Here is a 27346-nt window from a genome sequence, read left to right as displayed (position 1 = left end):
TTTTTGAAAAGGATTTGATTTGCTCTGGTCCGATTTTGAAATCAAATATTACTACTATACAAGCAGTATGACCACATAGGAAAAACACTCAGTGGCGTGGCACTTAATGACGTGTCAGCAATATTGTGTCTAGTAACAACCTCTACCTCAGGCATTTGAACACATCCAGGCTCAAATCCGTCTAGAGATCTTTTTGATTTTAAACAGATAACAGACATTACGATGAAGTAGCTCACAGAATAGCCGACATCTCGCAGTGGAACTGCTTGAAAATGATCTGATATGTCGTTTAAGGTTCGGGTAACATGCGCCTTTGATTTTTTTAAGTTAAAAAATACAGTTGTCACACCATGTGAGAGGTCATGCTCCAGCTTGTTTTAACATCTTATCCTGCTTGTAGATTCAATGATAAAGTTGACTCATACTCATACTCTGGCGTAGTCATGCAAAACTCCTCTCTTACTCAATCTCAACCCTGCTGTGGATGTGTTATGAAATCTATGAAGCTTTTGGAGCACCTAATATTTTTCATATTCACAGAAGATATTTATTGTACTTTAATGTCCTTAAGACTGTATACTGAGTTCTTTGCCCTGCTGATATACTCATGTAATTTATTCAACTAATCCAAAGCTTTCATTGCTTATTTGTGGTTTGTTGTCTGCATTAAATATTGAATGATAAGCTGAATGTGCACACTTGCAACAAAAATGGGGAGACATCAACAACTGATAAATAGATTAGCTTTACTGTATGCAAACAAACAAACACCTGACAAATAAATTACATCTAGTACTGCATGACGTTGCATAACACTGGAGTTTACGGAAACATTCAAATATTGAATCCAGTTCTTTGGCAACTGAAACACATGTGTATGCCACAAAAAAGGCCCGGTAAGCTTCTCAACAATATCCTGAGCTCCAACATGTACTGTTCAACAACATGTGAAATCTCTTTGTTTTGGTCCAAGTTCCAACATTTGAGCTTCAGGTTCATGTCCAAGAGAGGGAACTCATGTGTTGTTTTATATTGCACTTCACTTGAAATCTATCTTCAAAATCTATCTGCTGGAACAATAACTTGACACTTTCCAGGATTTTCCAGTGGGTCCTTTGATCTCAAAGTCTGTATCAGACATGTGAAGTTCTGTTCCCAGCATCTCCCTCCTCCTCTTCCCAGATCAGTTTCATCTGGAGATGAGATGTCTGTCAGCTGATGAGTATCACGTTGTCACTTTCAGGACGTCTGTAATGACATGATTCAAAAAGAAGCATGAGCCACACAATGTCTCATCATTACAGTGCATGCTTCCTACTTTAGGTTATATATATATAAAGGTGGTTAATTGATGCGACCGAAAATATTTGTACAATAGAACGGCATATTTTGTCTCTTAACACATTGCTTGGTTTTTGTCGATAAATATTAAAGGTCTGAAGTAGCATCAAGAAAATCACTCTCCATCACAGACCGTTTCTTTTGTTTTGAGGCATTAATCCAACATGCAAGTACAAGTACATTTACTCAAGTAAAGTACAAGTTGCTCAAATGTGTACTTAAGTAAATGCATTTCATACTACTTTATATACTCCACTAGAGTTCTGAGGCAAATGTTTGTACTTTTTACTCCACTATTTTATTTGACAGCTTTAGTTACTGATTTCTATGCAGATTCAGATTTTACAGGCAAAACATATGATGAGCTTATAGAATATGAGGCAATGTCATATATTAAACTATCCAACAGTATGTTAAATAGTTAAAATTAGCCTAGAAACAACATTATTTGTTTTACTGTGGTACTTTTACTCATGATACTTTAAGTACATATTGCTAGTAAAGCATACTTTTGTTTAAGTGTTGTTTTCAATTGATGACTTTACTTGTAAGAGACTATTTTTATACTGCACTATTGCCCCTTTTACTTAAAGGTTATGGCTGGGGATTTTCTATATTTTTCTTATTGTCAACATGTGCAGAGCCAAACCAACAATGAATTGATCCTACTTACAAGTACTGCGTGTGTATCCAAAGCCTGATATATCGTATTCCTCTGTGCCGTAGACCCCCATTGTTGTCCGCAAACTATTAAAAACATGTCACTAAGCCAAACCGTTGCACTGAGTACCATGTTTCTTCACCGCTAAGATTACAGTCACGATATTGTAAATTTCTCAAAGAACTTCAGGACAAAGTCAAGATATTTTGATACGAAGCACAACAAGCTAGTGAAGCTCTAAACGGAACCGCCTTCCCGCCCATGCTCAGTGGAGTCTGTCTTACAAAGAACTACTCTCTGGAGACCGAAAACATGATCACTGTTATTTGTCTTTGGAGCCATTTTTTTAAACAAACTTAAGTGACTGTAATCTTCAGGGCGAAAAAACATGTCACCCAGTGCAACGTTGTGGCTCATTGATGTGATTTTAATACTTTTTGGACAAAAACGTTGGTCTACGGCACAGAGGGGTAAGATCCTGTATATCAGACTTTGAATGCACACACTTTTAAGTAGGATGAGTTAGTTCATTGTTGGTTTGGTTCTGCACATGAGCTTTGTTCACAATAAGAAAATCACCAGTCATATCCTTTAAATACAGCATCTGAATGCGTCCTCCACTATTGCCAACATGACACAGTGAACACAGGAATACAGATTCAGAAACACTAACAGCTGTTTGTTCAGTCCAATAAGCCGTCTCTAAAAGTTTTGCAACAATCTTCTATGGTTAATCACCGGAACCGTTGTGAGTGACATATTGCTAAAAGGAATATTAGTAATTGTTATTGAGGTAAGAGAATATTATTTCTTATTTTCTTTTCGCCCCACAAAGTCAGTTCTTAGATTTCAAACCAGCTCAAACACGCCTTGTTATTCTCTGACTTACACCTGTGTAAAGGTTTGGCCCTGCCACAAAGGAGCTTATAAAGAGATAAAGGAGGGATGCAGAAGTCGTCTGGATTTCTGGTGACTGAGTGCCCATTTTGAGAATAAATTTGCAGAACAAGCACTTTGAAAATGATACCCTTGTCTGTACGTATCTTGAATGCTTTGTGTTTGGCTGTTCGCTCTCAAGAGAAACAGCTAATTATGTTCTCATTACATCAAGTCTCTGAACGATTAGACCTTTTTCTTTCATCTTTACAATCTGCCATATGCAGCACATTCTGCTGATGGGTTGAGTTTGTAGTTGTGTTCTTCAACTCTCACTGAAGTCTCAGACTGTCTGTTTTCACAAGCTGTTGCAGCTGATGGAGGATGTGAATGCATTTCACAGAGAGCAGGCAATCTCCTGGAAAGCAAAACTACCTCAACTTTAGGTTAAGGCTTGTCTGTCTTTCACACACAGCTCAGCACTTCCTTTGTGAAATCTGTCTCAAACATAATATCCACTCTTTGGCTGAGCTGCTTTATTATACTGTCTAATCACATACCAAATGTGAATTGCAGTGGATTCATTCAAGGCTTAAGATAAACATTTGTGCCATTGTGTGGATCTAAATACCATTTTCAGTGTCAGTTACAACCTTTACCCTACTTGTCCATTCAACTACTGAGACATAATACATTATTTCACGAGCAAACTTAATATATTTGTTCCAAATAACACATGGTGACTCTTGCACCTCAAGTTGCTTTCCAAGCAAGATAAGTGAACTTACTGGAGTAGAGGGAGAGAAGAGTAGGAAGACGCTAATTGTATGCAGATGAAATTTCATCCAAAAAGACATTAACATATTTTCTGAGAATGCTGATCTAATTTTTGTGAGCACAGTGAGGGAAATACACTTAAATAAATGAAATTTGGTCAAGATAGAGGCTGCAAATGACTTCAATTACAGAATCGGTGTAACTTGACGAGGGTAACACTGACGAAAAAGTCAGCTAACTCCAAAAGGCCACTTACAATTGCCACTCTTGCAATATGTTGCACTATGACACATTAGTACATAATGTCTGTAACTGAGACTGCACTTCCTTCAACACTTAAGACACCCAGAGAAGGAATACCGGATGGCTTGGTGATAGAAAACAGCTGTGAAACAAGCAGGAAAGACCACAGATTCAGAGTGTTAATGTCTGTCAAAGCAATAATGATGAGCCCTGAAAGGAAAAACTCATCCGAGGCGCAATATTTCATTCATCACTTATAAAAACGGCAAAGGAAATTTTCCACTGTTAATTACATCCATCAGCCATAACATTAAAACCACCTGCCTAATATTGTGTAGGTCCTCCTTGTGCCACCAAAACAGCTTTGACCCGTCAATGAATGGACTCCACAAGACCTCTGAAGATGTCCTCCGGTATCTGGCACCGAAACGTTAGCAGCAGATCCTTTAAGTCCTGTAATTTGCGAGGTGGGGCCTCTATGGATCGACTTGTTTTTCAAGCAAGTCCCACAGATTTTTGATCAGATTGAGAATTGGGAATTTGGAGGCCAAGGAAACACCTTGAACTCTTTGTCATGTTCCTCAAACCATTCCTGAACAATTTTTGTAGTGTGGCAGGATACATTATTTTGCTGAAGGAGGCCACTGCCATCAGGGAATACTGTTGCCATGAATGGTGTACGAGGTGGTACGTGTCAAAGTAACATCCACATGAATACCAGGACCCACAGTTTCCCAGCAGAACATTGCCCAGGGCATCACACTGCCTCCGCCGGCTTGCCTTCTTACCACAGTACATCCTAGTGCCATCTCTTCCCCAGGTAAACCACGCACACATGCCTGGCATCCACATGATGTAAAAGAAAACGTGATTTATTAGACCAGGCCACCTTCTTCCAGTGCTCCATGGTCCAGTCCTGACGCTCACGTGCCCAGTGTAGGCGCTTTCGGCAGTGGACAGTGGTCAGCATGGGCATTCTGACTGGTCTGCAGCTATGGAGCCCCATACGCAGCAAGCTGCGATGCACTGTGTGTTGTGAGACCTGTATATCAAAGCCGGCATTCACTTTTTCAGCAGTTTGCCTTACAGTAGCTCTTCTGTGGGTTTGGACCAGATGGGCTAGCCTTTGCCCCTCACATGCATCAGTGAGCCCTGGGCACCAATGACCCTGTCACCAGTTCAGCAGTTGTCCTTCCTCGGACCATTTTTGGTAGGTACTGACTACTGCATACCAGGAACACCCCACAAGACCTGTCGTGTTGGAGATGCTCTGACTCAGTCGTCTAGCCATTACAATTTGGCCCTTGTCAAAGTCCCTCAGATCTTTACGCTTTCCCATTTTTCCTGCTTCCAACACGTCAACTTCAAGAACTGACTGCTCAATTGCTGCCCACCCCTTGACAGGTGCCATTGTTATTCATTTCACCTGTCAGTGGTTTTAATGTTGCGGCTGATTGGTGTATTTCAGTTCTTTTCCACTGATTACATGATTCAAAATTATTTTTACAGTGTGTACAAACATTGAGGCTGCAGAAAATATGCAACTCTATACAAATGACTACAGTAGTTGCTTTTTCTAGAATAAACAACATCTTTTTGCATTCAGTCATACAATTGTCTCACGTCTTTGAAGTGGAGGGATAGTGATTGCTTGGCAAACCAAGCCTGGTGCCTGTTTACAGTTAAGCCTTTTCCTGAACATAAATGATAAATGTGATTGATCCCATACAGGGAAATTGAAGATTAAAAACATTTAGAAATCTTAAGTTTGACAGTAGAACCAAAAGCCAAAAAAAGGAACCACAGTATGTTGAAGTGCTGCCTTTGGTTGAGCTTTTAAACATTTCTGATTGGTAGACAGACAGTTAAAGAGGAACCAATGACTATTCAACAAGTTCCAAGTTCAGTTTAAATTCTGTACTGTGGCTTCAAAACAGACGTGGTGAAATTAAACATGAGAAGTGCAACATATTGCGAAATAATATTTCTTAAATAGTCATCTTATTACAAACAAAGGGTGAGAAAGTAATGGAAAAAAGAGGAAATAAAAGGTTAAGTCCTCTGTGCACATTGTACATCACATGAAAGATGACTGGAATTCAACTTTCGTCCATTACCCTCAAATCACATAACTCTGTGCTTTAACAAAACTTTTTTGGCTGAACTGGCTGAATCTTAACTGTTTATTTGGGAGGCAACACACCAAGAGGGAGTGATGGCTGGGGGGTGGAGGCGGAGTGGGGGTTCTTCTCAGCGTACGGCCTCAGTTTCTCTGTAATCAGCCATCACTGGGTGTGTCTGCATAGCTCATACCACTAATTTCATTGCTCTCAGACCACAGAAGACCAAGCCAAGCCACAGTGTGGAGGAAACTCCGCTCCACTCTGCTGCCTGCTGATGATAGAGATTGGCTCATAGAAAAGGAATGAGCAGAAAGGGGACATATATCTTGCTGTAGCAACAAGGTGTAAGCAATACAAACTAACTGTTACTGTATTTCTAATGTTATTTCATCGTGTTTTGTGTGATTTACTTGCGTAGGCACTTACTGAAGGACTGATTAAGGGAAATGTTTGTGTAATATTTTGGCATACTTTCAGATAAAGGAGTTTCATTTTTGCTTCTCTGTACTGGTGACTAATCTCTGACACAACAGAGAATCAAACACTTCATATTTGGTTTTTAAAACCCTCTTTAAAAACCTGTCACATCTTTCCCTTCAAAGTCTAATAATGAGAAAGATGGATACATTTTACATCGCAGCACCACCCAAAAAAAAAACAACACAGCAGCGATCATATAGCATGAAAGAAAAGAAAAAAACATTCTAGCATTTCTAGCATAGACTCATTGACCATAACACAAGGACATCTCTACATTTTCTATGAAAAACATCATGGAAAATTATAAAAAAAAAATTTAAAAAAAATTGTCCTCAAAATTTGTTGTTTTATGGTGAGAAGTCACAGAATAATGATACATTTTCCCCAGTTTTTAAAACTGGTCAAAGAAAGATAAATGTCATACTGTAGTGTAACATACCGATACCCTAAAGCAAGAAACTACTGAGTGTGTGACTTGAAGGTTGTCAATCTGAATCCCAAACCAAATGTGAAGATAAAAAGAATAAACAGAAAACTGTTCCAAGTCAACACACTTAAACAAGCAAAACATTTAAACAATAATATCTTTTGTTTCACTGATGAGAAGTTTGCAGAGTGCAGTTCTCCCACTGTGAATGTGACGTGTGTGCAACGGGGCATGTCAATAAAGGTTAAATATTGATTTTAAAGTATCAGAACATCACTACCTTACCTTTCACAGCAGCAGAACATCGAGTATCGGACCTGATTGTCTGTCTGACTGCTCTCCTCTGCAACAGCAAAATCACTCTGCTCTCTGAGGAACTTGTGCAGATCTGTCAGCGGGAATCCATCCTTCTGGTAGTTCTGTCAGCAAAAACACAAAGAAGTGCAAAAATGATTCAAATTACGCAACTGTGCTTTTTTTAAATACTAGATTTTAGAGAGACTAAGACTAATTCCACACTGAATAATGAAAATGAATCCAGAACTATACTCTGCACTTTTAGACTTTACTTATTCCACAATGACCCCTCGAGGAGGTATGTGGACATAGTTACACATGTAGGAAAAGAAACAGAAATAACGTAAATGAAAGTGACTCTTAGCCCAGTAACTGAAAACAATCTCTGTGAAAATAAAAAACATTAAGGAGAAAATGAGTAGTAAATAAATAAACAAACAAATATGCAAATGAGCGAACAAGCACACTCTGGTAGATATTCAACAGCTACTTAAAAATAGCTGCCATAAATCTCTCTTAGAAATTGGCACATTCTGGCTAATGCACCTAAATTTTGTCAGCTTTATTCTATACACAACCTCTAGTTGTTACACTGAAGGTTATCATGTACCTCACTGTGGCAGTCTCCCAAAATCCTGAAGTCCACCCAAGGCTTAATGTTATGTTAAGAACATAACATGAAAGAAACATCTGAAAAGTCCACAGCAGTTCTCAAATGTTACAGTTTTAGAAGAGCACTTTGGTACCTACATATTTGTCACATGGCACAAAGCTTTAGACATTTGTCCAACAGTTTTCCGAAATTAACTTGCAAGCTTTTCTTGCTGAAACTGAGGCCTGTGAGCAGACTGCAACTACATTTCTATTTCTTTAAAGCAGTTATATGCAGATTTGTGGGTTTATTGTGATATCTTTGGTTCTATCGTTACTGATATTTTCATAATAGTACTTCCCAGAAATATCTGGAAAATATTTTAAATTGATTTTCTGATCATGGTCAAAGTTCACAAGAGTGCCACAGCTTTCACTTCACTCAAACTCCACTAAAGCAGAAGTACCTTGATGGTCTCATAGGCATCGGTGATGAGGGCGATGAAGAGTGACAGCACCATGTAGATGAACAGGGAGATAAAGGAGTAGAGGTAAGCCCTGCTGAAGAGCCACACCAAAGTGTTTTTGTCCTTCAGCTGGGCGAAGGTGGTGAACATGTCGTCACCGTTCACCAGGGAGAACAGGCACTCCGACACGCGACTCAGACCCTCAAACTAGGAGAGATCGAAGATGAACAACAGATTGGACTTATTTGAAAGTTATAAATGCAATGAACAGTTAACACAGAGGCAGTGAATCAGTGAGAAAGAGCAGTGGTTCCTCACTTGTAGGTCTGGATCCTCTGAAGGTTTTCAAAGAGATGATAAACAGAACAGCAAAGCAGAAAAATATATTTTTGCTCACAAAATACTTATTTGTTCTGATTTTTTTTCCTCTAACCTTTGACTTTAACTTTACAATTTCAGGGCCCTTAAAAGCTTTCAAATAATACAAGTTGAGAAAGAAAACTCTGGTTGAACTGGCCAGGGTCAAAAGCCAAAAAAGTTGGGAACCACTCAGATGGGGGATGGAGCCATAGTTCATAACCTGCAGCTAAAAAAAACTGGGAGGTGACGAAGTAAATCATCTGTAGTCCACTAATATATGAAAAATGCAACACTAAGAGGTGTGTTCAAGACAACAGCATGTAAAGTCAGTGCAAAAACTGTATTTTGTTTATATGATGATAATTTTTTCAATAAACATCCTTTGACTTTTGATTCAACATCATTTCTCCTTTTCAAAAGTACTTGTACAAAACAAAAATGTTGATCCTTACAGAGCTAACTAAGAAAGAGAAGAAGTAGCAGAAGACTGACAGAGGCGTGATGGCTGATAGTGGTGGAACGATAAAGACTGAAAGGCAAACAAAGAGACAGACGGCTAAAAGAGAGAGCCTGAAAGCCAGACACGGACATTATGAAAGAAGCCAAGTTCCTCCAGATTGTGATAGTATCTAAAAACAACATCCCACTGCGACAGTATGGATCCAGGGCACGGCGCGTGAAGACGTGTGGAATGGCAAGTCCTAGAACATCCTCTGTTTATTCCTTCAGTAAATACACAGAGGATCCTGGAAGGGCTGACAGTACACTACAGGGGGACTACCCCAGCCGCCGCAATGTAAATATCGTGACCAAGTCTCAGCTGACTGCAGCAGTGGTCACACAGGGAATTGAAACCTTTAACTGTAGGTGTGTATGCAGGCCAATTCACTCTCATTTCCGTTGATAAAAAAAATATTTTCTTACTGAAGGTTTCTTGTAGGTTGGATATGAAAGCATGAGTGTATTTGACAACTAATAGCCTGCAACATCTACAATACAAACTGTTTGAGTGCTGTTTACAAGTGAAAAGCTGTGAAAAATGCATTATTAGGTATTAGGATTGTCCACACCCAAGTATCATTTAAGCTATGGTCCATTAACCATGAGCATGTGGCCCTCAGGTAAACAGACCCGACAAACACACTTTTAATTAATCCACAGTATTATTTACAGTGGTTACTCCTCTTCTGTTTAAGATTATCAACAAACTCCATTTGGTCGGGGGACGCCGGTTGGCCCGGGGCGGCTGATCTCAGTCTATCTTACATCTGTCTCTCCTATGAGCGCTGCCTTGTTTAGACGCCTACTGCTGCTTGGACTTCCGTAAATAATTTATCTTAACGGCGAGGACAGCTAAACACACCCGCATATTTCCCTGATGGCACTTGCTTTTCAAAGATCACCCAGTTGAGGTGACCAGCTGTCCCGAGTTGAAGCTGTGGTCTCAAATGTCCCCCCGATTGCAGTTATTATGTTTTCAGAGCAAAAACATTTACTGTGTTGGTTCTTATTGCTTAAAATTGCATGTTATTTACTGTAGCCTTTGCAGTTTTTTTTGCTATGGTGTGTGAACTTAATAAGGGCTGTTAACTTGTACCATTTTGGTTGGTTAAAAGATCAAAGAAAGATCCTTCATTGTGGACTAGAGGTTTAAGATGCTGGCCATGTAATGATCCGCAATGTGCTCCATACGAATCTGACAAGGGTTTTGTGTTGCATGTCATCCCTCATTTCTCCCTTCATTTCCTGTCACCACTGCATTGTCCAAAATCACCAAAAGATAACTGAATAAGACTAAGAGTCTACAGCCAGTTAACAGCTCTGTGTGGCTGTGTGATGGTGCTCTGAGCTAAATGCTAACTATGTTTAGCATGTAAACATGCTAACATTTGCCAAGTAGCACTAAACTTCAACTAAGGATGATGGGATTCTTCATCTCGGCCTTATGGATGGCTATACAAAATTTTATAGCAGTCCATCTACTAGTTGCTGAGATATTTCAGTCTGGATCATCCAACCAGCCAACACTGCCATCCCTAGAGCTCTGCATGGCTAAAAATCTGGTTGTTTCCAAAAAAGAGAAAAGATTGTGAGTACAGTAATGTGAGGGTATGCATGCGCATGAATGTGGACATATTTTCTAAATCTGGTCACCTTAAGGACTCTCATTGAAGCTGTTTTCATGGACAAAACATATACTGACACCTAGTGGCTGTATAGTCACGGTGTCTTCAAAAAAACTAAAAGGCCAATAACCTGAACTTGCTCCTGGACATGGAGGAGAGGACAAAGGCCATTTTTGCCATTTCCTCAATTTAAAAAGGACAAAATGCTGAAATGGCGATTCAAAAGCTAAATAACCGTGAGACAAATGTGAGAAAACCTAAATGATCATAGCATTAATCACCTGTTTTAGTACCTCTATATAAGGTTAAAATGGTACAGAACACATGGATTATTTCATTTTGATGAACATTAATTAAGATTTTTGTGATAAGGAAAATATTTTGTACACAGTAATGAGAAATTGTATATTTACCAGTATAAATCTTAATGTTCAGTCTATTCCACCTGACTCGTGAGTTTTTAAAATTGTAGTTATACAAACTTTTAGCTTGCCGTTTTAATCACAGGATACTGTTTCAGCCGGTTTGGAAATTTACACACATACAGTTTTGTATTCTTGTGAACTCAGCAGTTCTGTGAAGTTACAAAAAAGATCCTTGATAGTTCCCCTCATTTCCCACACCTCTGACGATAAAAGCCAGCTCAGGAAGTCATGAACCCACTTCTCTAAATGTCAGGCCTCCATGGTCACTACTCTTCTCAGACCAGTTTGCCAGTTACCTTCTCATGGTACGGCCCCAGTACGATCCAGCCGCAGAAGGTGTAGCCAAGGTAGATCATGCCGGCACAGCAGCAGAATCGCAGGACTTTGGGGAAGGCTGCTTTCATGGTTAAAATCAGCACCTAGACAGCCATGAAACATACATGCATAAAATATTGTATACCTCAAATTTAAATTTGTATCACTTTGATTTCCAAAAAAAAATGTAAAAAGTTAAAATATTTATGCAACATTGCCTCAGTGACCTACAGTAAGTGGGCGCTTGCAGTGGCATTGAACTGGCATTGAATTGGCTTGACAGTCAATCTGAGCTCAAGGAAAAGGCTAATAACAGTATAATGATATAGAAAGGTGCAGACTCACATTGTATTTCTGGAAGTAACCCAGATACCTGATCACGCCGACCCACACCATTAATGTAGATGTTCCCAGAAAGATGCTGCACACATCATAACTCGTTAGACTCTACAGGAGAAATAAAGAGAGAGAGACATCACAAACAGGACTGAGACAGCAGTTTGATATTACTGTTATTATTATTATTATTATTATTATTATTATTATTATTATTATTAGGACTTATATTAGTGTTGTGTACGTGGCACATAACGAGCCTCTGGTGCATCAAGCAGGTTAACACAGAGTCAGAAAAAGATTACATTTTCTAAAAGTTAACTTAAAAAGCTATGATTTATTTAATGTTTATTTGTATAGGGACAAGTATATAGCATGAATTAATGCCACATACCACAGCATTTATAATCTAAGCTAGTCTGTAACACCTGTCCCTAGATGGGCCTTTAAAATACATAATAAAACTCAGCAATAAAATGCCTTTCAAACTGTCCAATACACAAAACTCAATACATATACATACAAAACACAAACATTGACACAATAAAAGTATCAAAATTATCATCCCCTTGTTTCCTATCGGCCTCTTAGCCACTGACTGTCCAATAAAGGCAAAAAGTGCCCCCCTCCCAAAAAAAAAGTATCATAAAATGACAAGCACCACATGACTACATGTCTGAACCCTCCATAAAAACTGTTTCAATTTGAGCTCAAAATTATCCCAGTCATCATGATGATGATGACGATGATAAAAAGATATGATTTTTGATGTAACATGCATGTCCTTTGTAATAAACTTTGATATGATTTGATATGTAGATTATTTTATTAGGGCCTAAAGTACAGTGTGAAAATGCAACGAAGGGACATCCTATTAATTATTGACTAACGTGTGACATTTTGCTTATATGTTCCTGAGCTGAAACACACAGTTAAAAGGTTTCTAAGTCTAACTCTTAGATGGACTCAACATCTCAAAATCTAACAGTTTGCCCTGTTAAATGAAAACACTTCCCCTCTACCACCAGATTTCAAAGAAGAAGATGGTCATAGGACCTTCTTCCTTGCATCCTCATACAATCCATATCAAATACCACCATAAATATTTTCTAATTTTTGAAACAAGGACCTTTGTTGGGGTTTCTTTTAAGTTGTTGCTCCCTGTCCCTGTTTGACTTGACTTGACTTGTCCAGTTAAGTCCATTTTGTTATCATTTGAGAAATTAAAGTACAAAAGTTCAAAATCCAGTTAGACCATTTATTCAATATGTTATTCCAGATCACAGTGAGGAGTGTGATCACCAGATCACCTCCACCTGACTGTGACAAAAGTCACAGTCAGGTGGAGGTGGGGGTGGGGTGGCGTGGCGTGGGAGGGGTGGGGGGCGTGGCGGGGGTTGTATATAGGGGAGAGTTTATTTTTGTCTCTATCAAACTTGGGATGAATACTTAACATAGTGGCTATTAAAAGGACAGACTGAGAACTCAGTCGGGCTAAAACAAACAGGACTTTACGGTGTCTACACTGGGTCAGTCCAAGCCAAAGTCCAGCAGCCACTGAAGAACTATTTAACAGCTGTTCCCAGCTGTTTTATGTCTCAACTGCTTCATAAACAACAGGACATGAAATCAAAAGTGATGTCATGCAGTCGGCTGCTCGGGAGAGAAACCAAATTAAAGTTTTTACAGAACACTTTTGCTTCTTTCTTTTGTATTTGGAGGTGTCAAGTTTCGGGCCCTTACACAATAATCTTCTCTTTTTAGACAGAAGTAAATGATTCATTTTACCTTTGCTTGTATTTCCATCTTCAGTACGGATCCAACTATGGCCAAGAGGTCGCTGACAATGACCAGCACATACCAGCCGTTAAGGAACTCGCTCTGGTCGTCCTCACACACTTTACGGTTGTAGTTCTCATGGAGGAATCTGGAGAATCTCTGAAATTACACCAATGCAAATTCAGTTTCTTCCATAAATAAATCTGTAATACAACATGTCAGATTAACAAACGACTAAATGTTAATTCTGGATAGACAACCTTATTATGAGAGTAACAAAGTGCATGCAGAGTGTGTAATAAACTCAAGAAGAAATCAATCATATCTACATTGGATAAGAATGATATATTAGATTCTGTCATAACTTGAATTTTAATGATTTGTCTTTACTGGGACATTTGGCTTAAAAACTGAGAAAACAAACAAACCAAAAAAAACTAAAAGGGAGAATCAGGAAAGACTAAAAAGGGGAAAAATGTGGTGGATAAAAATGCACCGTATGATACTGAGCTAGTGAGCAGAGTGTGAACAGCTGACCTGTAGTAACCTGACAGCCAGTATGATGGAGCGGGCGCACAGCACAGCTGATGTAAGGCAAACCAGAATGACGAAGGCATCAAACACCAGAAGATAGTGTGTGTTCTTCTGAGCTGAAAAAGTATGTGTGTGTGTGTGTGTGTGTGTGTGTGTGTGTGTGAGAGAGACAGAGAAAGAGAGAGAGGGTTTATCTTTTACATAACTCCCATACACTCATTACTGATAACTACATGTCTGAAGGAAAACGCCTCACTAACAGTCAGCAGTTTCTAGACCTTAGAGCTTAGCATTATCAGCTTTGTTTGGAGTAAAAGTGCTTCGCATTTTTGAAACAAATACCATTCAAAATGTTTTTATTAGCTTTCAGCCATTTATAAAACAGAGGATTTGGGATATAGTGAACAGGGTAATGCATAAAAATAAAGTTTAGATAGTTGTAAAATGAGCTGATACCACAGTGTAAAAGTTGTCAATATTGAATGACATGACGCACATGTATTACACTGAAAACTTAAAATTAATCTCAAATAAAGAATTAAAAAATATTTGAACCTTAAAACTTTATTACAAAAATGTGTAAATACTACAACCTCTTTCTGCACTCTAGAAAAGTGGGGGAAAAAAAAGGTACAAACAGCTCCTGATCTGCTGATCTGTCCTGTTTTATCTCCTTGTTATGTGTATTTCATGCCCCGTTTTTAATTATTTGTTGTTAAATTTCACTCTTCTGTTGCTCTATTAAACCTTACCGGTCCCAGATATCTTCCAGTCTTGGCATGCGCTGCTCTGAGAGTCTATGTCCAGGAATATTTTCACTTTTCCACTGTGACACTGGTTGTCAAATGTTACCTAGAGACAAGAGCAAAGAAAAGGAAAGCATGTTAGTAAAAATTGATTAAGAAGAAACAAGACAAATAGTCTTGAAAATGTTGTGAACAATGTGTTTCAACAATAGTACAACAAATATCATGTACTGAAATTGTTAGCAGTCACTTGAAACTGTCTACAGTACATGTCTTAATGACGGAAAATATGACTGAACCGTACCGTAATATAGAAAGAGTAGCAGTCAGGTAACTCCCGTGAGCGCACTGTCTGTAGGTTGATCCCCTTCAGCTGGAAGGTTATTTTGATGTCAACAAGCCTGAACAAGAAAGTGGGAAAAGGTGATTTAAAAAGGTGATTTTAATGCACATAAGGAAAAGCAAGTATTATATGTTAGCAGTGGCTGCACTGTATTGGTTGTATACCTGTAAAAGTCCAGTTCAAAAAAGGATGAATTCTGGATTTTCCATTTGTCTGCAGTCAATGGATCATGTGGCATACAAACTGAGAGAGAGGCGATGAACAAAGTGAGAAAATAAACAATCACTGTGATCTTCTATTGCTCCTTGAGCCCTTGTTTTAACATGTGTACTTTTTAATATAATGGTTTGATGTACTTCTGCTACACAGTAAAATACAGACACACACTTACATTTCCACAATCGTACAATGAGAAACAGAAAATATATCTTTTTCAGGAAAGTTTTGATTCTTGTTCCTACTGGTTGCCTGTAATGTTGTTGTTATGATTTAATTATAAAATTAATTCAGGTTATACCAATGATTGTAAAACCTTTTAAATCTAAAAACAATGAATTTCATGGCTGTTTCATACATCCAATTTATGTTACTTTATAAACACACACAGAAGATCAGGCTTGTAATTCATTATGTGCTGTGATAAATGTGCCACAGAATCTAAAATTAACAGGGGAGAAATTTTGAGAGCAGAAAAATAATAAAGAGTGGTTGAAATGTTATCAGTGGTTTAATGGTTACGTCATCTTTTTTTTTTAAAAAGATATAAATGTTCCCTTTCACCTGTCTCCACCTGTGCGTCTATGTCAAAGGCCTCGTCTGAGGGCTCCACACTGCCTCTCCTGTAGAGCTCCTTGCAGATGACGACAGGAAGCAGGCCGCCGTCTTCATCCTTGGCGTAACTGATGGGACCCACAGAGAGCCGGCCCAACTGGCTGTACTGTAGATATCAGAGGTCTCAGGTAAAACACACTGTTACAGGGTGAGTCCTGGAACTGGTTCCCCTTGTTGAATGAAATCTTTTAAAAACGACTCATTTATCTTCCAAGTAAATTCTTATATACACCACAAACAATATAGCTTTTAGCTTTTATGTGTAGCATCTAAATTCTCTTCAATTCTTACAATTTGGAAAGTGCTGGATTTACATTCATTTTTTTTCATTGCATAACGAGTATAAAACTCATCAACGTTAAAAAAAACAAACATGAAAATTCAATTCAAGCACATTCAAACCTGCAGCCTTGCAGTTCAAACACTTAAGAATATTAACAACCTCTCATTTTTATATTTTTACAGCTAAAGCAAGAAATTAATGTGTGTGTGTGTGTGTGTGAGATAGAAGAGGTTCGACTTGCCTGATCCAGGACATAAAACAGACTGTTGTAGACATCTTGCTGCGTGTAGACAGCAATACAGTAGTCATCCTCATCCACCCCGCTGTAGCCCTTCAGGAACAGATTTTTGAAGGCCATGGTGTTCTCCTCCTTATAGGACACCACCAGCTGGTTGTTGAGACCGAACAAGATGAGCTACAGAGGGAACAAGAGGAAGAGGAGAGCATTTGGGTTGCAGTAATAGTCATAGGTGGAAGTAGAGCTGCAACGATTAGTCAATAAGTTAACTATTAAATTTCTATTTTGATAATAGATGAATCATTTGGAAAGAAAACAGTGTCCAAATTATCTGATTCCAGCTTCTCAAATGTGAGTATTTTCCAGTTTATTTATAGTCTTCTGTGATGGTAAACTCAATATCTTTGGGTTGTGGACTGTTGGTCGGAACAAAACAAGACATTTGAGGAAGTCATCTTGGGTTTTTTTAAACAATGATCAACATGTGTCACCATTTCCTGACATTTTTTAGACCGAACAACTAATCGATTAATTGAGAAAATAATCAATGAAAATAGTAGTTAATAGTAATGAGTTACTAGGTGGAAGTAAATTATCACTTTTATTCCTGTTGCTGGATTTAGTGTTTATACTGAATATTTTTAAATCCAGGTTTTACTGAATAAATCTCAGTCACAAGAGTAGAAATCTGTATCTGACATCATGTTATCAGTTCATTTTGTAATTTCTCCACTTACAACACACTGACTTTGTCCTTCCTGCATCATTTCAAAGATCATAATCAGCAATGAACTTCCTATGTAGTAACATTTCAAGCAAGTTTTTTTTTTCTGAAGTAAAATATAAATGAAGTAATTGCACTTTAGAGTATGACTTTGTAGTAGTCTTTCCACCACTGACAAAAGGGACAAAAGGATTTTTTAGTGCAACTTAAGAGGAAATAACTGTAAATGCAAACACTGACAGCAAAAGGTCAAAGCTCAGATATACAGGTGAGTTTCAGTTATGTCATCATCTACCATTTGGGGAAAAAAAAAAAAAAAAAAAACAGACAACACTCAGATTATGTAGGAGGACCCTGCGTTTCAGAGTGTACTGTGATAAAAAAAAAAAAAAAAAGTGTCCACAAATATCAAAACAAATTCATAGACATTTACTGCTCGTGGCTGCAGATCTTGGACGGATTACAATTTCAAATAAACACCTAGAAACATTTTATGTTAAGCCCTTGGTACATACTTGTGTGGTGATCATGACAATTTTCAGGATCTGCACCCCCAGTTTCCAGGGTACGTGTCGTCGGGCTCTGTACTTCTCACACGGGCTCATGAAGTAGTACTTCAGGTCGTCCCTCAGCTTCTCCTCTTTAACGGCGTCTTGAGTCATAGTTGAGCTGAAACAAACATTACACAAAATTCTGGCTGAGATACAAAAAACAAAAAAAACTCAAAATGTGCCAGGTAATGTGGACTCCTCAGTAAAAACAGGCATATTTAGTTTCTGGTGTGTTGCCCACCTCATGGGTGAAATGTCAGACCGAAATAAACGTGCTAAGAGTGAAAATACAGAAGTGAAAATGCAAGAAATTTACTTGAGCAATAGTAGTGGGTTTTTTTTTTCCTTTTACAGGAAGAACTGCATGTACTGAATGAGGACACTGCCTGCATTCATGGTGCTGCCTGGTTTAAGTACAAGGTTAGAGTGCACTTTCAGTATTTTCCAAATAGTGAGCCGCCCACAGTCTCTCACTGACATTTTACTGTTGCTGGAAATGAACTTTTAGGTCTTTTTAGCCCAATTACACATTTTTTCAACTATTTTTGGCTCAATGTGTTGTGTGTAATACATGTGTGGTCCTGTCATGACGTTTCTCTAGCTGATAAATGACTTGGCTGCATGTTGTTTTAATGATTAAGTTGAAGGCAGCCTAAACTTTGCGACTGAATATCCAGTTTTCACATTTTTACATCTAGTTAATACTAAAAAGAAACAATCATTTGTTAAAGTAGTTCACACTTCAACAAGTTTTTAAAATGTGGGAAACATGTCTCTAATCTAGTTCTGAGCAGCTGTCACTTAAAAATAAACCTTACCTGATTGAATTGCTCCGTTCCAGATATCGAACCAATAATTCCATGATTGATTGGGCACGTGGAAACACCAATTAAACAAGAGTAGTTTTAAAGTGTTAACGGGACGTACAGCGGACTTGGATACCATGAGCCGTGTTTTCTGTGAAACCACGCAGCTTCCAGTCAGCCAATCAGGAAATGAGTTTCAGGCGGCGCGCAGGTTCCCAATATAAGGCCCGAGGGCCACCAGAGGGTCACCGACAGGATCGAAATGGGTCCACGTAATTGCCGATTATGATATTCACGTGTTTGGTGACCAACATAACATTGTGATTATTTATTTATTTAGTCTAATTTGTCTATAAATGTTGTTTTCCAACATGGATATCTAAATGCTGTTTCAAACCTTTCTTTACACTTCCAAGAATGACATTCTGGTGGGGAAATGTTTGATTTTATTAACCTAAAAGTAGTAAAGTTTGAATATAACAAGTCAAAAATATATATATACAGATATCAGCCTCAGAAATAAACCAAGAACATGACCTCAGTGTGTAACATCACTGACTTAATACATACAGTCCCAGGATATACATATATATATATAACAAACAAAAAACATCCTGAGATGGGGAGGTTGACCAACATCTGTTCAGGGCTCTCTCACACTGCTCCAAAGGATCAGTCGGTGTGGGTGGATTTTTCAGAACCTTAAATTTTAGATCTTGTTTAACAGAAATTTTGTCTGTGGCCTAACAAAAATTGGCATTTGGGTGTAATTTTGCCATGACAGAATGTGTGGAGCTCATTATGGGCCAAGATCACCAACAATCACCTCCGATGATACAACTCGACAAGTTAACCGACCATTAGGTAGGACATTCAAAGATGGATGAAAAGCTGATAATCATATAAAAAGAACAAAAAAAAACTCCACACATGCATGAATGTGTAATCTTGATCAATTAATTCCCTCATTAACAACATATACTATTTAATCTGTCTTTTTTTTTCATTCTGTACACCATCAACACTCCTGTGCCGACCATCTTTGTTTACGTGTGCACACATGGCTTTTTAATGTGTAAAAATAATCAGTGAAAGTTGTTAGTGACAGAAATTGTACTCTTAGGTTTAATAGTTTTAATTTTGTTAAAATATATGTGGATATACCTCAGGTTGTGACTAACATAGTGTTTAGACACATTTTTCAATATAACATGTTATTCTGTTCTAAAAGTGTGCAAACATTGAATTGTAGCTACTTTAGCATAAATTATGATAATGATACTGATACCTGCAGGACTCCATGTATGCAGCTAGATGTCTCTCTCTTGCAAAAAGAATGACCTTGTTTGCTCTCCATAGAAATAAGGCACATTTTTTTTGTTTGGGGTAAACACATGGATCTCATACAGTCATTAATGCTTTTGTTTAAGCTAAAAACAGTCACCCAGTGTGTACCAGAGAGGACCCTTACACTAAAAGGACAAAATGTCAAAGTTGTAGTGAACAGGCTATAGCCTGCGTCAGCTTTTTGGTATGTCAGTCAGTAAAAACACTGATATTTACTGTTTAGATGTGTGTTGTGAAAGATCTGAAGTGAGAGTAACATTCACTCTGCTCAAAACCTTAAAAGTATACACTGTTTACTGTCACTGGAAGTCATCCATGAATTCATCAAACCATAGTTAGACACAATTATTAGTTTAAATTATAAGTGCAGCTTTAATTAGTGTTGCTTCTTTCAGTATTAGCAATTTCAAGATCTGCCTCTGGAGCAAGTTGCTACACTATTTTCAACATTTTGTACCTTTTTGTTAGAATATTCTTACACGACTATTAAATATGTTTCTTTATTGATTTATGACTTTAAAATCAAAGACTTTGGCTAAATTCACTAATTTCAGAATTCAGCACTGCACCACGCCATGCAATCATGTAATGCTTTTAACAAGTAGTTTGCCATTATCAATAGTAAACAAACAGCAACACTACTGCTGAGCAAAACTTTAACTTCAACATCAGTATTTCAAGTCTTCTATATAAAATCTACATTTAATAACCCCCAAAACAGCTCATTGTAAAAAAACAACATAAAGAAATAGTGTTCTGCCTATTAAATTACAAAATCTAGATTCATATTTCAACTTCAAAACATTGGTTTGAAAGTAAATTAAAGTAAAATTGAAGGTATTATTTGTTTATAGTAATAAATGATTACTTACCACCAAGTTTTACTTGGTCTTTGTTATAATTCCAATGAAACTAGACAAACTTAGTTTTGTAAGACCATGATTTCTGCCCCTGGATAAGACACTGAAAATACAAAAGTAAACAACACTGGTTTTCACAAGTAAGTTTCCTATTTCCCTGATACCTGCATGAGTCAAGCTGCTGTGCAACGAAATGATGATGAAACACTGAGCAGATTCACCAAACAGTATTTGTGAATCTCAGCACATTCATCTGCCTGCACGGCAGCAAAGACAGTTTTTTACGATAAAGTTGCTCCGCTGGCCGCACTGGGGTGGTTCCCCATTGAGTCACCTTGAAAATGTGCACATGCATTTCAGCAATGTGTGTAAGTCAGTCAGCAAGGGATGGACTGAATGACTGCCCTTGTAATCACTGCCTCCACAGTCCATAAAACGTGCCAAACACTGATGAGGACAATGTTGCTTCTTTTGACTAATGCAGACGTTGCTTATTCCACTGATGTTGGAGACGTCTCCTGAACTGGGATCCTTTCGGAGAGAGAGGTGGTCCTGTCTTCAGCTGAGTCTTCCAAATCCTGCAGTGAGGGATTCACATCAGAAATATATAACACGAAATGACAAAGCATTCAAATGAAAATGCAATGTAGCAGAAAATTATATATTTATAAGTGTGAGATTTTCCAACCAACATATATCTTATTAACTATGTCAACTGAGTAAATAAAGTAATTACACTGATCTAGCGAAACAAACACCCTGAAATGTCTTAAATTTTGCAATTTAATTGCATTACATTATTGAAATACTGTTGTTATTTGCTGCTTCAAATGGCAATAAAAAATATACACTACATTTACTAATATGCAGCGGTATTCAACCTCTAATGCTGTTCCAAGTATTGCTCAGAAATGTCAAATTAATAACCATAATTATACTCATGAGATGAAGAAGAAAAACACTAATATTTTGGTTACAGAGTAGAAATATTTGGAATCTAAGACAAATTTTCATCCAAGATTTATTTCATAAGCTTTTGATTATCATTGATGATTATCAAGTAAGTACACCAGTAAGTATGCCATGGCGTCTGGATTGAAATCCACTACACTTTGTGTTATTTCAGTTGAGTCCTACTTAAGAGGTAAGGAGCGGTAAAAAAAAAAAGATGTACATAAAGGTGTAAAATCCATTCACAGGTTAGGGGCTGAACACATTCACATGCAGCAATCAATAAAACACACCAGTAAAACCAGTGGACAAACACCCAAATGAAAACAACATCTAGTTATTAAATACTTATTTACCAATTTAAGTCGCATGTGAATATTCACCATCCCATTAGTGCATATGCAATGCTGAAGCATTAATTAAAAAAGGGCACAGTTAATAAACACTATCTGAGGTCAGATATTAGTAAGATTAATTAGATTTAGTTTGTATGTATTTTATAAAGGACTCACCTGATCATCACCTAATTTAGTTTGTGCGGGGTGTCGTCCTGCTGGCTGAGATCTGTTTCTGCTGGGTTCATCTTGAGAAACTTTCTTCTTTACTTTCAAAGGTTTAGTCTTTACTGGAGATGAATCTGTGGGTTTAGTTTTTGATTGGTCCTTGTTAGCTTTGGCTTCCCTGTGTGCAACGCTGCCAGCACCCGCTCTGTCTAGCTCCTCTTGGGTGTCCGGCTGGTTTTCTGAATCTGACTCAGTTTGAGGATCACTTTCAACAGCAGAGAGACTCTGCTCTGTCTGCTCTGATTCAGGACTTCCCTCACGCCGTTCACCATCTGTCTCATCCTCGCTGTAGGGTCTGTCAGCAGTGCACAGGGTCTCCACAACTATCTTGGCTGGCTCTTCCCTGACTCTGTTGGGTTGCCTCTGACGAATGTCATTCCTCTGTAATCTGTCATCCCTCTGTAATCTGTCATCCCTCTGTAATCTGTCATCATTGGCTCTGTGCCTCAAGGCCTGTTGTGGTGCGTCCCCTCCTGCTAGGTGGTCACGGTCCTCAATCCTCAAGACAGGAGGCTGTGGTTGGTTCAGCCCTGGAGGGGGTGGATCTCTTCGACGGCGGCGGCGCAGAGGTGCAGTAATGCCATACCGGAAGGCTGCCTGCACACTTCCATACATGCATACCTGTAGAGGAGTAAAGTAAATATACCGCTATTGAAAAATACAGCACACAACTGTCACATACAAGGCAGTGCTTGCAATGATCAGCATCCTGTGCTGCAATGCTTGCAATGATCAGTGCCATAATTAAGTGGTGGCCTGAAAAAATGCTTTGCACCTTACTAAAACAATGCCTGCACTCCCCAAAACTTGAATCTTTACTTTCACAAAACTTTGCTTGATGAATGTAAACAAATGTAGGATTTTATTTATTTGTGTGAGTGTCAGTGAGAATTTATCAAGGGTTCTTACCACAATGGAGATCACAATAGTGAGAAGAACTGGGATCTGCAGGGTGATTGGTAGATCTTTGAGGAGGGCTCGAAGAAACTCACTGATCCCCTGGCCCAAATGTTTCAGTGGCTCTGTGATGAAGGTTGTGATGGTAACTGATATTGCCTAAACAGAGAGAAATCTTTAGAATATAACTTTGTATAAGCCATTTCCATATACATACAGATATTCAAAACTAACACTGATTTTACAGTAATAGTTAAGGAAGAGCGTTGAATGGGAACAAATTTATATGCTAGAGTGAAATGCTTTCATTGTGTTTCCTCAAGAAATGGTTAAAAACTGGAAAATAAAACAGTTATTACAGCAATACAACATTTTGGCACTTGTGTTATATGTTTTGGTGTCTTAAAACAAAAGTTAATAGTAATAGTCATTACTGTGTGAGGCTTTCAACCGGCAATATATCACAAAAATACACAGACACCAGCATAGTGACCTACCTTGGTGGGAGGTACAAGCAGAATGGGGTTGACCATGAGGACTTCATAGTATCTCTTACAAGGATCATCCTGAAGAGTCCAGGTGCTTCTGAACCACTCTGCAGGAAAACCAATCAAAGAGTCGGTTTTCAGTAGAAGTAAATCAGATAACAACTAAATAGAGGTAGCTAGAGGTAGCTCAGTGGAACGTGGTGTCCTTCTGAATGATCTACTGTGCATCCTCTTCAAGAAAATCCAACAAAGCATTGAAAGCAGAAGTCCTTTAACTAAATAAAATTATGCAACCCATTGTTTCTTAAGGTGACTGTTGCTCAAGAGGTAAAGCAGGTCGACCACTAATCACAAGGTTTGCAGTTCAATCCTGTCCATTTGTTGAAGTGTCCTTGAGCAAGAGACTGAACCCCAAGTTGCTCACAATGGACATTAACATTGGTGTGCAAGTGTGTGAATGAGAGGCAAAAATAAAAAGTAAAATAATATTTAAGTGCACTTACTATATAAAAACCCATTGTCCAATCTGAACAATGTATTCCCACTAAGATGAAAAGAGCTTTTTTGCTCACCTCATGAAAAGTTGACATTTTGCAGATACATGGTTTTTATAGGACATCAACATATTCAACTTACCTTTCAAACTATCACTCCAGTCCATTTTCTTCATTCCGGTGCATTTTTCATTGACGCTGTCCATCTTTGCTATATTGTTTTGGTGCTCGGCAAAGGCAATCTGGACAAAAATAAATAAATGCATAAATGTAATAGTATTACAAACATCTTCTTTGACTAGAAGAAAGCCCTGAATGGCTAAACAACAGCAAGTGAACTGAAAGATCTCTTCTTCACCTTGTACAGATAGAACCAGTTCCAGACAATGCTGACGAAGAAGCAGACAGTAAACAGTCTCTTGAACTGCATAAACCAGGAGACCCTTGACCACAGCTCAGTGCAGATGATGACTATTATGACCAGAACAAACAGCCCAATCTGAAAAACAAACAGAGAGAACAGAGTATGACTTGACTGGTAGCATGAGATGGAAAAACACTTAGCCGACACAAAGTATACAACAAAGGCATTCAAAAACTGTAAAATATGTGTAGCTCCCCTTTAAGAGACATGCAAGAAAATATTAAACTATCTAGAGCGACTACAGAGAGATGTGACTATAAACGGCGTCTGTTTTTCCACAGGTAGCACATGACATGACTGAAATGTCTTTAAGACTCATTAATTAAAACTTAAGATTAAAATGAATGATCTTACTTTTAATAGTGTGTCAATCTCCACGCCAAAGGTGTCCTCAAAATGCCACTTCCAGGCATCATAGTCATGTGGTTTAAAATCCACTAGTATCTGACTGAGGGCATTGTCCAGTGCTCCTGTTCTCCAGCTGTCTTCACCTTCCAGAAGATTTTGAATCTCTGTCATGGATTGTCTGGACAGTCTGATTTTGGCATCGTACAAGGCGTCTGTGGAGTCACTGGGCTGAGGAGAAATGGCGACAGCTAGGTTAAAACGGCAATGCCCTGTTTTCCGGTGTGAAAATACTGAACCAGAATTTTGTTTGATTAAGCTTAAATAGAGCTAAAATATCTGCAGTATCACATTTAAAACAGATTAGGTAATCCAGGGTAAGGTGCATGATTATTGCAAGGAACTGCAATGTATTAAATAGTAGCATAAGATGCATTCAGAATCACATAATTCATCATAATACATGTGGAATGATCACCCACCAAACCAATTCTTTGTATCTCCTTCAGGAGTCTACTAAGAAATCGCTTGAACACTGGATTGCATGTAGGCTGCTGTGAGAGGGCCATGATTTTCTTCTTTTGATCTTCAATCTGAATAAAAGCAAAGCACAATATTTGTCATGGTTGGCAGATTTTATGAAGGTAAGTTTTCTCATTTGACATATAGAGATTCAGTGTCTTGCTAAAGGACATTCTGCAGATGTTTTCTTTCAAGAACGTGTACTTTCTGGTTAGACCAGTCTCTCTGATGTCTCTCCAGCTGCCATCCCCGACATCCAGAGTTTCAGATTTTGCCTTCTGGTCGCCTTTTCAGAGTCCCATTAGCCAAAACTAACAGATATAAAAATGTATTCATACCCTCTGCCATCACTCAACCATAAACACTTATTTTTTTTGCTAATTTCTGCTTGCTCTGCTGCACAAACACTTGGCCTTGGCAGAGAAATAAAGACTGATGTGTGCATTCAGACATTTTCTGATTACAGTATGAATCTGACAGTAATGAAAGATGCAAAGGACTCAATTGCCGATCTCTACAGAGATGACTGAGTGTTGTGGTATGTAGCCAGATACACTGAATTGTTCTAGTGATGTGCTGTCTAGTGATGGGCTGTCCCAGAATTACTGACCTGTCTCTTTAACCCTTCCACTTGATCCTTATACGATGCCAGTTCAAGTTGGCTGGAGTCCTGAGTGTACTCTCTTCTTTTGGTTGGCACATTTTGATAGTTTGCTGGCTGTGAGACACACACACACAAATACACAATCATTAATAGAAATATCAAAATTGCTTTAGGTTATGCAGTGCAATAGCATCGTTAGCATATGTAATTGGATCAGTATAGACATTGAACATCATCAAACCTCTGTGGGCTTCCTCATCGTTTTGGTGCTTGCATCATAGTTGAGCATATCATAAGGGTCTATCCAGTCCTCATCCTCCTGCTGCCCAGTGGCAGCCAGAGCCAGTGTGCATACCAGTAAGACGAGGAACATCCCTAAAGTAGGTGAAGTCCAAAACTAGTCCAAAGCGAAACCAGGTAACTGTTAGTAGTAGCTAACTTTAATTTAGCTAAAGCTAAGCTAAGTCAATAACAAGGATAAACTGCAGCGAATTTCTAGATAACTTCGCCGACTCAAATGTGGCTTTGTAGATACTCTGATAGGTGCACTTAAAATTATTCACTGTATAAATAAGGAAACATCTCCCACTGTAGCTACACAGACAGCCTAGCTGTTCCTGTTCCCGCACCACAAGCCGACTGTTGGTTTACGTTACATCCTGACTATAACTGTCGTTAAGGCTCACGGGAAATGTAGTTTCTTAGTGAAAGGCGGCGTCCACACGCGTTCTTGCAAAGTTCCCTTTATAACTGTAGTCTTGATGTTTTTAGGGACTTGGATGGAAAAAGCAATATGGGCTGTAACCCTTTTGATGGATGAGTTTGGTATTTTTTTAAACTATGGAGATGTTTGTTATAAATGTAATCTTTACTGCTCAATTAGAGAATACTATGAAGTGATGGAGACCACTCCAGTTCCCCGTAAAACAATGATTCAACAGCTTTTGGTGCATTCTAACATTGTATCAGTCATGAGGCCACTCTATTAAAGTTATTATAATGAGGAAATGTGGGGGAGGGCCTCTATCTAGGGAATTTCCTATAGTGTCCACAGGGGAATAGAGACCGTCCCCCAAACTTCCTCACTACAGTATCAAATTCAGTAGCAAGAAGTTCACTAATAAGTTTATTAGAAATGTTTTATCAACACGATACTACCGCAATCAGCTGA

At 38.4% G+C, this 27346-nt stretch overlaps 2 protein-coding genes across 4 annotated transcripts; both read right to left on the bottom strand.

Annotated features, from left to right (window-relative positions):
* Window positions 1–726: 726 nt before the first annotated feature.
* Window positions 727–18874, bottom strand: mcoln2 (mucolipin TRP cation channel 2). Of its 2 annotated transcripts, none has more exons than XM_042417805.1 (14): window positions 18693–18874; window positions 17839–17992; window positions 16603–16776; window positions 16028–16184; window positions 15412–15490; window positions 15209–15305; window positions 14911–15010; window positions 14162–14274; window positions 13634–13783; window positions 11855–11956; window positions 11491–11613; window positions 8284–8490; window positions 7214–7347; window positions 727–1248 (listed from the first exon to the last, which is right to left on the bottom strand). In XM_042417805.1, the coding sequence occupies exons 1-14, from the start codon at window positions 18734–18736 to the stop codon at window positions 1212–1214; spliced, it is 1671 nt and encodes a 556-aa protein (XP_042273739.1). In that variant the 5' UTR covers window positions 18737–18874; the 3' UTR covers window positions 727–1211. The 2 variants fall into 2 exon arrangements, with proteins under 2 accessions (XP_042273739.1, XP_042273738.1); XM_042417804.1 differs by lacking the exon at window positions 727–1248 and adding an exon at window positions 6128–6292.
* A 1429-nt stretch (window positions 18875–20303) lies between these two features.
* Window positions 20304–26853, bottom strand: clcc1 (chloride channel CLIC-like 1). 2 transcript variants are annotated; one of them, XM_042417864.1, is made up of 11 exons: window positions 26417–26853; window positions 26182–26289; window positions 25532–25642; window positions 25059–25280; window positions 24639–24779; window positions 24423–24522; window positions 23796–23893; window positions 23311–23457; window positions 22826–23022; window positions 22351–22789; window positions 20304–21465 (listed from the first exon to the last, which is right to left on the bottom strand). In XM_042417864.1, exons 1-11 carry the CDS (start codon window positions 26546–26548, stop codon window positions 21379–21381), a joined length of 1782 nt encoding a protein of 593 aa, XP_042273798.1. In that variant the 5' UTR covers window positions 26549–26853; the 3' UTR covers window positions 20304–21378. The 2 variants fall into 2 exon arrangements, with proteins under 2 accessions (XP_042273798.1, XP_042273797.1); XM_042417863.1 differs by having other exon boundaries at window positions 22351–23022.
* Window positions 26854–27346: the final 493 nt, after the last annotated feature.

The sequence above is a fragment of the Thunnus maccoyii genome, chromosome 7 (assembly GCF_910596095.1).
Source record: "Thunnus maccoyii chromosome 7, fThuMac1.1, whole genome shotgun sequence".
NCBI lineage: Eukaryota > Metazoa > Chordata > Actinopteri > Scombriformes > Scombridae > Thunnus > Thunnus maccoyii.
Note: the sequence above shows the minus strand (reverse complement) of the source record. Positions and strands in the feature narration are given on the sequence as shown.

What these genes read in the sequence shown, in the direction of transcription:
- mcoln2 (XM_042417804.1), bottom strand. Translation starts at nt 18,736, where the DNA reads ATGGAATTATTGGTTCGATATCTGGAACGGAGCAATTCAATCAG. An exon ending in TTTGAACTGGACTTTTACAG is followed by an intron (nt 15,306 to 15,411) that starts GTATACAACCAA and finishes TTTCTTGTTCAG; the next exon opens with GCTTGTTGACATCAAAATAA. An exon ending in ATGCCTATGAGACCATCAAG is followed by an intron (nt 7,348 to 8,283) that starts GTACTTCTGCTT and finishes TTTTGCTGACAG; the next exon opens with AACTACCAGAAGGATGGATT.
- clcc1 (XM_042417863.1), bottom strand. Translation starts at nt 26,548, where the DNA reads ATGTTCCTCGTCTTACTGGTATGCACACTGGCTCTGGCTGCCACTGGG. An exon ending in TGCTTGTACCTCCCACCAAG is followed by an intron (nt 23,458 to 23,795) that starts GTAGGTCACTAT and finishes CTCTCTGTTTAG; the next exon opens with GCAATATCAGTTACCATCAC. An exon ending in CTAAATTAGGTGATGATCAG is followed by an intron (nt 21,466 to 22,350) that starts GTGAGTCCTTTA and finishes CCCTCACTGCAG; the next exon opens with GATTTGGAAGACTCAGCTGA.